The sequence below is a fragment of the Cyprinus carpio genome, chromosome B20 (genome assembly GCF_018340385.1).
Source record: "Cyprinus carpio isolate SPL01 chromosome B20, ASM1834038v1, whole genome shotgun sequence".
NCBI classification, from domain to species: domain Eukaryota; kingdom Metazoa; phylum Chordata; class Actinopteri; order Cypriniformes; family Cyprinidae; genus Cyprinus; species Cyprinus carpio.
The window spans coordinates 28,625,428-28,637,790 of NC_056616.1; the positions used below are offsets into that span (position 1 = coordinate 28,625,428).

The 12,363-nt window shown below is 35.3% G+C and overlaps 1 protein-coding gene across 1 annotated transcript in view; it reads left to right on the forward strand.

Annotated features, from left to right (window-relative positions):
- Positions 1-8,767, forward strand: part of LOC109113605 (sodium/potassium-transporting ATPase subunit beta-1-interacting protein 2) — a 143,864-nt gene extending 135,097 nt beyond the window's left edge. The window contains exons 6-7 of the mRNA XM_042746356.1: positions 1,092-1,173; positions 5,584-8,767. Of these exons, the coding sequence (XP_042602290.1) occupies positions 1,092-1,173; positions 5,584-5,593 (92 nt within the window). The 3' untranslated portion in view covers positions 5,594-8,767. The remainder of the gene's footprint in view (positions 1-1,091; positions 1,174-5,583) is intronic.
- The last annotated feature ends 3,596 nt before the right edge of the window (positions 8,768-12,363 follow it).

Genomic DNA, 12,363 nt, shown 5'->3' on the forward strand with positions numbered 1-12,363 from the left:
ACCTGGGAACATTTCAGTTGCGTTGCTGTCTATGGAGGGTCAGATAGCTCTCCGATTTCATCTAAAATCTCTTAATTTGTGTTCCGAAGATGAACGAAGGTCTTAAGGGTTTGGAACAACATGATGGTGACTAATTAATGACATAATTTTCATTTTGGGGTGAACTAACCCTTAAAGCCCAATCTGACCTATTCACTCAAAAACTTACAACAATCAACAATCCATATAATAAATGAGTTGATATGTCACAGTATTATTATTATTGTTGTTGTTTGTGTTGTTATTACTAGTACTATTTCTTTTGTTGTCTTTTTAATTTTTGTATGTTATTGAATTGTTAAAATATTTTAAGGACTGTCAATCAATTTAAAAACTGGAACTAACATGTTAATTAATGACATGATATGTCATATATCAGTATATATTTAGAGAGGAATTCAAACAGTGTCCTGCTAATTGTGAGCGCTCTCATTTAAACTGCTGGCGCAAGCTTTCAGACTGACCTCAGCGGGTCCCCAGATAACACTGATCAGGACAAAGGTCTAACTCCACAATAAAACCAACATAGATTAGGGGATTTGTAGGTATATGCCCCCTAAATTCTATCATCAGAATGATAATGGTTCCAGTCTTCCATTCTCCTTCTGTTTGGGATGCACGAGAGAACCTCTCTGCTAATTCCGCAGCTTATCTCCTGTGGTCGTTGGTCTAGGAAACAGCCTCTGATTGCCGAAGCCTGGATCTTTATCGCACACTTTATTACCTTTGCGTCTTTGTGGAAACCCCAGATACTCGGGGCTTCTAGGACCTGAAACATCTGGTGGGCCCTCACAGAGGGGTCCGGGGCTAATCCTGTCAGTTTGCTTTGTTAGCATATTTTATAATCCAACAGGCAGCTTGCCACAAACCGGACTCTGTAGATATCAGTCTCACAGAGGGTCCGGCCGCTTATCATCCACTGCTCTATATCACACTAACACACACATCAAATCAAAAAGTAGCTTAATCAAAAAGTGCTTATTTGAATGAACGACAGCATTCAGTACAATAAATCATCTCTTTTTCTGTCCCCCATCTTCTCATTTCTTTAGTTGACTTTATAGGAGGGTTTGATTCGTACGGTTACCAAGGGCCACAGAAGACGTCACATTTGCAACTACAACCAATGTACATGTAAGTATCACAAACATGAATGGTTTTAAATCAAAGCAAACCTAATTTATAGTAGAGAGCGTTTCCTTATACAGTTTCAGCAGTGTTTTGTTATACACTGGTGCTTCAGGGTAAATCATTTCATGGTGCACTATATTTTATTCATGCTGTTTTTCCCCTCAGCTCTCTACAATTGTTCATAAGTGAAAAACTTGGCAAGGCAATTTATGTTTTCTTAGTAAGCTGCATCTAACATGTTTACAAATTATTAAATCATTTTGATAACATATTTATTTATTTATTTGTCAGATAAATGTATTGACATATTTTTAATGTACATTTATTAATGAAATGACTTTTAAGTTATAACAATTAACAGAATATTTGTTTATTTATAATAATAATTTATCTGTGTGAGATAAGTGTTTTATCTTTTATTTTTTATTTCAATTTGTGAATGAAATTGTGACTTTGAATGTATAAAAATTATCAGAATATTTATATGTAATTATTAGAATTTTTATTAATATGTAATAGTCATAGTAATTAATTATGTATCAGTTACATTTAATAACTTGTATTATATTTTTTATTTAAATATGCATATTTATGGCAGTATACTTATACTTTTAAGTGCTGAGGTATATTAATTAACTACATTTTATACTTATTTACTACTTATTATATGGTTAGGGTTAGGATTAGGGTTTTGTTTAGGGTTACTTGCATGTAATTATGCATGATTTATTGTTATTATAATAGTAAGTACATGTAACGTGTAGCAAGGACACCTTAAAATAAATTGTAACCTTCTTTATTTACGTAGTATTTCAAATAATACAATGAAAATATTATAGTAATTTTCATATATATAACATATTATATTTTAATATTAGAAAATTATTTATTTGTCCAATGTATAAATTTCTATTTATTTCTTATGTAATTGAACAAAAGTCATTTATTTAAATTCAAAATATTTACAATTATGTAAGTTATGTAATAGCGACACTATTCATTATCAGCTATTTTCCGTATAGTCATTGTGCTTGTATCTGGGTGCACAACACTCTCTATTGGACATACCGGACATACTGCGGAGTAGTTTTAAGAGAGCTGGTCCGTGACAGACCTGGAGCAAAACAAAACCCTGAGGAGCATCTCTAGCGGAACATCTCGAAGATATAATATCATTGTCAGTCTGGCTGGGATAATAGCTTAGGTCAATATTAGGGGAGGTGATCTGTTTGCTTAGTCTCTGTTGACAGCTTAAATGTTTATGAGGAAGTAGTTGAATGCTCAGAGGTGGGACTGGGTGATGGCTGGGAGATTTAAGAGGATTTGGCTTATTGACACTGATCTATTGGTGATTGTGTTCTATAGAGTCAGCCTTTATGTCCACAATTCACTCCATTATGCCAGGAGGTGGGACAAAAATGCTATCAAAGCTTAGGCCCATGATCTATATGGAGACAGCTCTTTGATGGAAGACCAAACTGCAGTACAGGAGGGGTTGGAGGAGTCACTGAAAATCAGTAATGTGCAATACAACTTCAGAATTGTCTGATATTCAGAATCAGAATCCGTCTGATATTCTAGTCTACTGCCCATTCACAGAAAAAGACTCTTGAAGACAGTGTTTGCCTTTATTGTGGATAGTCAGCTATAAGTTGTATGCCATTCATAGTTTTCTATTTTAATATACTTCATACTTAATATGTCTTCAGTGTCACAAGATCCATCAGAAATTATTCTAATATGCTGATTTAAAATCAATGTTTTTTGGGACCTGTGATACTTTTTTCAGGATTCTTTGATAAATAAAAAGTTAAAAAGAACAGTGATTATTCAAAATAGAACTTTTGTGTTACAATACACACTGCTACACAAAAGTTTGGGGTCAGAAAATGTTTTCTTTCTTTTTTAAAGAAATTAATACTTTTATTCAGCAAGGATGTTTATATACATGTATACATAGACATATATGTATATGTATATAAAAAAAAATAAGCAGCTACAGCTGTATTTTACCCTGTCGTATATTCAAAGTCATTTTTGGCCTGTGGGTGAGATCAACTCAACTGATGTGAAAACATATGGCGGGGGTCCAAATGTGCCTGTCACCAGTCCTGGCACACAAGTGACACCAACAGAAAAATATCAGCAGGAACATTCCCCGCCATCCTCCAGGGAAGGAAGGACACAGCTGAGCTGCCCAGCACCACAGTCCAGACACAGGAAAAAAAGCTGACTGGAATCCTGCCAGTGAAATGGGATCAGAAAGGATTGCCCATATGGATTCAAATAGCAAGGGACTGTGTTGATTTACCAATAATACAGACAAATAGTCTATCCCTAGAGAATTCCCACCAAGATATCCCTTGTTAAGAAATAATTCAAAAAATCAGGGTAACATGTATTATATATACACTACTATTCAAAACATTTAGGCTGTGTAAGCTTTTTTTTATATTTATGAAAGTCTCTTTCCAAGGCTGCATTTATTTGATCACAAATACAGTAAAACAGAAATATTGTGAAATATTAATACACTTTAAAATAATTTTTCTGTTTTAATGTATTTTAAATTGTGATTTTTATTTTATTCCTATGATGCAAAGCTCAATTTTCAGCATCATTACTCTAGTCTTTAGCGTCATATGATCCTTCAGAAGTTGTTGTAAAATCCTGATTTAAAAAAAAGAAATAGCTACGTAATAGTTTTGTGGAAACTGTATATGTATACACATTTCCATTCTCTGCCACCAATGCAGACAGCAGAAAGGTGCAATTACATGGGCTTTTAGATCAGTGACAAGTAACAATGCTTTATGCAACTCCATCCTCGTCTTGTGGGAACAGATGCTGTAAAATTGGGATTAATGAGGATTACACAGAATCCAGAGAAAGACTACAGAGAAAATTAATTATTCTCTTAAAGAGCCGCACCCCGTCTGTACCCACGGCTGCTCCCCTGGTCTCATTCAGAGAAAGTGTCTTGTTGAAGATGCACTGAATATTCACTGTCAGCCAGTGTTTTGTATTTATTACATGGCCGGCTGACTAAATCATTCTGTCACGTCATGAGTCTCTTGCCTTTGTAAATGTCAGACTCTCACTTTTCCATAATGCATTGGAGTGCTTTGAATGGCAGGTCCATCCATAAGCAGATGGCATATTTTGATATTTCAGGGAGGAGGTTTTTCTCTGTGCGCTTCTGTGAAAGCATGCGTGTGCATGTTGTTTAGTGCATTTTGAGATTCAGTGTGGAGAAAAATAGAATAATGAAAAGTGGAAAAGGTCACAGCTAATAATTAGTTAGAAGGGCAAGACGATATGAAAAAACTGAAATGAAATGAATAGATCTCACTCAGAAGCCCTTTAACATAAAGCAAAAAAAAAAAAAAAACACACGTGTGCCTACAGCAGCCTAAAAAGTATTTGGATCACACATGCAATTTCATTGCATTAGATGCAAAGTATCACATTACAGTAGGTGTGATCTGATGAGAAAGTATGCTAGAGGTTTTATCAGAATTATCCAGTCTTAAATATCTAGTGTTTTGTCTTTTTAAACCAACTTCTTCTTGTGAAATGTTTTGCTTTGCTGAAAATGTACTCACCCGCAGGCCATTCAAGATGTACAGTAGCTGAGTGAGCATTTTTTTTATCAGTGAAATTTAGCATTATATCACCTGCTCACCAGTGGATCCTCTGCAGTGAATGGGTGCCGTCAGAATGAGAGACCAAACAGCTGAATCGACATGACTCCAGAATCCGCAAGTAATCCACACGACTCGTCTATCAATTAACATCTTGTGAAGCAAAGAGTTGCATGTTTGTAATAAACAAATCTATAACTAAGACATTTTAAACTTGAAACAAGTCCTCTATCATCTGAATCAGGTGAGAAATATGGACAGATTAAGAAACATTTAGTTTCAAGTAAAAAAATTATTATTATTATTATTTTTACAAACATGCAGATGTTAATTGACGGAGTCGTTTGAATTACTTATGTCTAAATCTGGTTGGACTAGTTGAGTCCTGCACCTCATGCCACTCAAAATAAATGCATGATGATCACTTAAAAAATAATAAGAAAATAATAATTACATATGATGGGTGTTAGTTTGCACGCTAAGCGCAAACTGTACAATTGAAAGTGCCACTGGTGTCTCCCAAAAGACAAGATTTCATGACACATCTGTGTGTGCTGTCTTTTCTTAATAGGAATGCCATTTGGTTTGATATTTTGTTAGTTAATGCAGTGGCATTCATACATTTTTAATGTTAAGTGTTCAAATATTTTGTAAACAAAAATATGCCTTGTTTCACCCAGCTGAGCTTAATCAAGTAGTCAATCACTGTAATTTATTATGTTTACACTGTCAAGATCAGTGTTTTAACACTTGTTTTCTTTTCTCACAGGGCGAAGTAAAAGGATAACTGCCTTATCAGCCAATCAAAACAACAAACTGATGTTTGGACTTTCTACATAAATGTCTTAACATGATAGTGTCTTACGAACTGTCGGAGGAACACAGAACCGACACTTTAACCTCAAAGACTCCAAGTGGATTTTCTTTGTCTACGCCCAGAGCGCTGCCTTCAGGCGCGAGAGAGCCCTCGTGTGGAGAAACCCCTCAGCAGACTCTCATCATTGCGGCCATTAGCAGTGCAAAACAGAGGAGCAGATTGAGCGGACAGATCTGCAATAAGAAAGACTAGGAATCGTGCAATTGACCGAGTGGATATAGTGTCAGTGTCTCCAACTGGCTTTCACGGAAACCATCCATACTTAAAGAATGTTCATTAACTAGTCAGTATGATATTAGTTATCTTGTCCTACAATCTTTCAAATGGTGACTGGAGTCGAGAGTCATTATTCCAGTTGTGTTTACAAAGGGTCATTCCAAGCATTGGAATTGCCGTTGGTGTTTAATTGCAACCCAAGTAGTTTTTCTTCTTTCTCCTGGATGTACTTGTCTTGAAAGTGCCAAGAACAGTTATGAAAAAAAAAACACAAAACAAAAACAAAACAAATAAAAAATCAGTAGCTGCTAAGAGATTCATATTTTTTGGAGTTAAACGAAAGTCCTAAAAAAATATGATTTTATCCGTTCGACGTCAACATGGGATCAACCGTATTTGTTTGCATGAGGTGTCAAAATCTGTCGCGTATTTAATATCTTTCAGCTAGACATAGGCCGACCTTAGACGGGGTAGCAGTCGCTCCAAAAGGTTACTTGTGAATATTGTTGTTTTTTAAGACGGTGTTGTTAACAAGATAAAGGATAGAAAACCAATTGTAACTTCTTTCTATTTTAAGCCTTTTTTTAACGTGTGCAGGTGTTCACTCTTTTGTAGTAGACTAATAATTTATTATGCCGTGTAAGTGGGCCTTTTTTTTTCGATATTCCTGTACATATTGAGAGGGGTAGGATTAGAGATGCAGTATTTCTAGTGATGTGATGTGCGAGGAGATGTGTGGAAGAGTCTAATCGGGTTAGAACGCTTTGTTTTGTGTAGTAACAGGAACCCAAGAATAATGATTTCTCAATGCAATAGTTCCCCAACTTTTAAGCGAGAGGTTAAAATTGCGCAAGATGCTGAAGCTATTCAGATGTTCCCCCTTGATTTAGCTGTGCTGTATGACTTCTTTTGTAACCTGCCTCCTGAATGAACACCAACAAAGAGTTTTTTAATGCTGCACTTTCAATCTCATAAAATACTGTGCATATTGTAGCCTTCGGATGACAACCATGCCAAACGCAGCTGAATAACGCTTTTTCCCCTCCTTCAACTGATAATGGATGATGAAATATGTATTTCTCCACTGTATATTATCTTTTCCCTTAAACTGATTCTAGTACCTGTGTGGAGTTGACGTATATCTGCGGTTTATGGAATTTTCTGAGAGAAAGTGCCTCAAATGACATCCTGTTAACATTCCAATAAATGGCAATCTGCTCTCATCCAGAACGGCTGTACATAAACAGAGGGTCTGACTGAGCTGTGTTTAATCAAACCCCTTGTGAACTGCACTGGGAAAGCTAAGTGGCTTTGATAATTAATAAAGATATTTAATAAAGACCACTCTCCAGACCTCACTGGCAAATAGTTCCCTGCAGTCTTTTGCTGCAATCTTTCTGCATCCGACTCAATATGAAGTGATAAATGTTAGTTTGGGTAATGCAATTAATAAGAATGATGGCACTGCAATTAATAAGAGTGATGGCACTAGGAAAGGAAAGCTGTATGGGTATGTCTCACAGAACCTTTCAAGAACATATTTGAGGTTATATTTCATCCCCAAAGTAAAAAAAAAAAAAGAGAGAAAATATATTTTGCCTTATGAAATATGACTTTTTTTTGTCATTTTTAATTTCACAAGGAGAATATTACAGTAATTAGATATTGAGAATGACCATCAAGAGTATTGGGAATTTAAAAATAAAACAAAATGGTAATGAGAAAGAACGTTATAACAATAGTGTTACAAAATATCTTAAATGTCTTGCAAAATAAGGGACCTTATGGTCTTAAAAAAAGGATTAATTAAAAAAAGGATTGATTATAAATAAATATATATATATATATATATATATATATATATATATATATATATATATATATATATAATAGGATTATTTTTAGGACCTTAATGGTCCTTAAAAATATTATTAATATCTTAATATCTGAAAACTAATATCTTAAATATCTTAGTCCTGAATATCCTAATGGAACACCTTTAATATATGGTCCTAATATTGTATTATTATTTTTAAAGCATTCATTTTATTTATTTTACTTAATTATTTTTACGGTGAAATGTGATTTGAACATGTTTTCCAGAGATTTGCCTGTGTAATTGCAGTTGTTTGAAGGTTTTTGATTGCCTCTACTGCTCAAAGATGAGCAGATTTTAGATGAGCGAGACTTACATCATGTGCAAGTGACTTTCAAGACATTTGTAAATACATCCTGAATCAACATGGTGCTTGATTAGACTTTATCATATCAAATAAACAGGGCAAAGTTAAGGCAAAAAAAAAAAAAAAAAAAAAAAATCTTGCTCTCAATATACTTGCAAGGCACAGTCTAAGCTTACGTGAGATTTACCCTGCATTAATACATGTAAAACAAGACTTGACAGTGTTCATGTGAAATTTGACTATCATACAGTAATTATGAGCTGAAAGAAACCTGAATGAAAATGAATACCCTTCAGGTTCAGGAAATCTTGCATGATGCTTCTACCCTGGAGTATATGTGATGTCACCATGACAATGCTCTAACCAAAACTGTAAATAAAAAATATGGATTTAGAAATTAGTTGAAATTCTTGTGGAGTATACAACATGGTCCGAACGAAATCACAAATATAGCTTTTATTTGACAATACATTGTAAGAGTAGCTTAACCATTCTCGTTAATTAAATGGTCAACTGATATTCTAAAACAAATGACACTCATGGTAGATGCTTTAAGCAGCTTTCCAGGTTCTTTTTATTGGGTTCAGTGCTGAGTTCTGAATAGATAAGCCTTTTCTATTTCTGTTACTTTTAAAGAATGACTGTAAATAAAACCAGACTGTGTCAATGACTCTTTATTTTGCTTCTCTTCTCTGTTACTTCACTTCTTTGCTTTATTATGTCATTTCTAAGTATAGTAACATGTCATACAGTACATAGTGACTGTGCCTAGCAACAGACTGTAGCTTTGACATTGTCACTGACAACTGTCTTCCACTTAAAAAGGAACCGCTGTTAATCATACGCCACAAGCCCTGAATTTCCCTCACAGCACTAGTGATATGCTTCAGCATCACATGTTCCAGCTGCACACTGCCTTTTGTTCTTTCATGGTAACACTTATTCACGATTAACTAAGACTTCTCACTCAATAAATTCCTAATTTGCTGCTTATTAATAGTTAGTAAGGTAGTTGTTAGGTTTAGGTATTGGGAGGGATTAGGGATGTAGAATAAGGTCATGTAGAATAAGGCATTAATATGTGCTTAATTAGTACTAATAAATGGCTAATATTCTAGTGTTATGCATGCTAATAAGCAACTAGTTAAGAGACCCTAAAATAAAGTGTTACCTCTTTCATCAATGTTCAAGGCATTTGTTTGTTTGTTTGTTTGTTTGTTTGTTTTACAGTCATGTGCTGTGCAATTGCCCAGTGGGAAGCAAATGATTAAAGATCACATGTACACAGACCTAATCAGTCATGCATTTATCTTTTAGTATCATTAAGATATTATTCATTTTTTTCTACATTTATATTTCTTATAGTTTTATATATTTATTTATTTTAATTAAACTAAATGAAAATGAGAAATGTAGCTTTAGCAACTAGCTGAATTTCTTTTTTCATTTTTAGTATTATATATTTTAGTCTATAGCAAATTAAATCAAATAAAAATTAGAAATGCATCTAGCTGAAATATTTCAATTATTCAATTATTATTATTTAAATTTCAGTTTTATTTATTTTAGTCCATAAAGTTAAATAAATGAAAATTAGAAATGATTTTTTATTTTTATTTTTTCAGTTTTAGTGTTATTTATTGTAGTATATTAAGTTATTGGGTATATATGGAGATACCCAGTCTAAAGCAGAAATCAACTGAAACTATACTGAGATACTGTATGTGCACTGCGCTTTGAGCTGCACGTGAAGGTCACGTCATAATCTGTGAAGCCCCACAACGTTTAGATGATGTGTTGAACACAGAGTGCAAAATGGAAATCAATTGTGCTTCAATATTTCAGAGGGATAAAACTAGTGTCCTATCTCCACATTTCATTCTATACAAAGACTGTAGGGTGTTTTAAGGAGCACATACGGGTGTGCTTTGGAAGGAGGTGATATATAGGGATGAAAGATTTTGCTACAGAACTCTGCTGACACTGGAGCTCTTCTCTGCACTTTTTGATAGCATAAGCTTTCCCTCCCATTACCTTATCGTTTCAGCCCTGTCCATCAAACACAGTCTGGGCTCTTTGCCAAAGACCCCATAAATAGTTGAATCATTATTATGATGCATAATATTTTATCTACAGTATTAATGGGAACACTGTACAAAATGACTTACCACAGGACTGAATCATTTAATTGATGGCTTCTCAGTGCAAAGTTCCTGAAGTTTTCAGGAATAAACCATTATAATTTGATTATTAAAGCTACTCTATATAAGGTTTGGCCATCTAGCCATTAAAAGTGTCTTACCCTGTGTCTTACCCTCTCGCTTGAGGGTGTCAATGATGGCCTTCTGGGTTAACCTCTTACCCATGATTGCGGTTTTGAGTAATGAACCAGGCTGGGAGTTTTTAAAAGCCTCAGGAATCTTTTGCAGGTGTTTAGAGTTAATTAGTTGATTCAGATGATTAGGTTAATAGCTCGTTTAGAGAACCTTTTCATGATATGCTAATTTTTTGAGATAGGAATTTTGGGTTTTCATGAGCTGTATGCCAAAATCATCAGTATTAAAACAATAAAAGACCTGAAATATTTCAGTTGGTGTGCAATGAATCTAAAATATATGAAAGTTTAATTTTTATCATTACATTATGGAAAATAATGAACTTTTTCACAATATGCTAATTTTTTGAGAAGGACCTGTATTGTTTGATCTGATGCTGTTTTATTTTTTTATTTTATTTTTTTTACGGTGGCCCAGTAGTGCACAACACAACAAAATTATCACAACAAACAAGCTGCAACCCAATGGAAACTAGTTGCAACACATCGAAATTAGCACAACACAATGGAAACAAGTCACAACACAAAGGAAACAAGCCACAAAACTACGGAAACAAGTCGCAACATAACAAAATTACAACAAGCCTCAACACAAGCGGACACAAGCCGCAACACAACAGAAACAAGTTGCAACACAATGGAAACAAGTCGCAACACAACAAAATCACCAGAATACAATGGAAACAAGCTGCAACACAACAAAATTGCCACAACACAAAGGAAATAAGTCGCAACACAATGAAATCGCCACAACACAATGGAAGTAAGTCGCAACACAATACAATCGCCACAACACAACAGAAATAAGTCACAACACAACAAAATCGCCACAACACAACGGAAATAAGTCACAACACAACAAAATCGCCACAACACAACGGAAACAAGTCGCAACACAACAGAATCGCCACAACACAACAGACACAAGTCGCAACACAACAAAATCACCACAACACAACGGAAACAAATCACAACACAACAGCATCAACACAACACAACGGAAACAAATCACAACACAATAGAATCAACACAACGCAAACAAGTCGCAACACAACAAAATCGCCACAACACAATGGAAACAAGTCGCAATACAACAAAATCACCACAACACAATGGAAACAAGCCGCAACACAACAAAATCACCAGAATACAATGGAAACAAGTCACAACACAACAGAATCACCACAACACAATGGAAACAAATCACAACGCAACAAAATCGCCACAACACAACGGCAACAAGTCGCAACGCAACGAAATTGCCACAACACAACGGAAACAAGTCGCAACGCAACGAAATTGCCACAACACAACGGAAACAAGTCGCAACGCAACAGAATCGCCACAACACAACGGAAACAAGTCGCAACACAACAAAATCGCCACAACACAACGGAAACAAATCGCAATACAACAAAATCGCCACAACACAACGGAAACAAGTCGCAACGCAACAAAATCGCCACAACACAACGGAAACAAGCCGCAACACAACGGAAACAAGTCGCAATACAATGAAATTAGTCCTAGCAACTATAAAGTATCATGGCAAAATAATAATGATGATGATGATGATGATGACGATAATAGATAATATGATGATGATGATATGATGAATAATGATAAATATCATTAATATTTTGGGGAAGTCGTGGCCTAACGGTCAGAGTGTTGGACTTGCAACCCAAGGGTTGCGAGTTCGAGTCTCGGGCCCGCAGTAATTGTAGGTGGGGGGAGTGAATGTACAGCGCCCTCTCCACCCTCAATACCATGACTGAGGTGCCCTTGAGCAAGGCACCGAACCCCCAACTGCTCCCCAGGCGCCACGCCATAAATGGCTGCCCACTGCTCCGGGTGTGTGTTCACTGCTGTGTGTGTGCACTTTGGATGGGTTAAAAGCAGAGCATGAATTACGAGTATGGGTCACCATACTTGGCT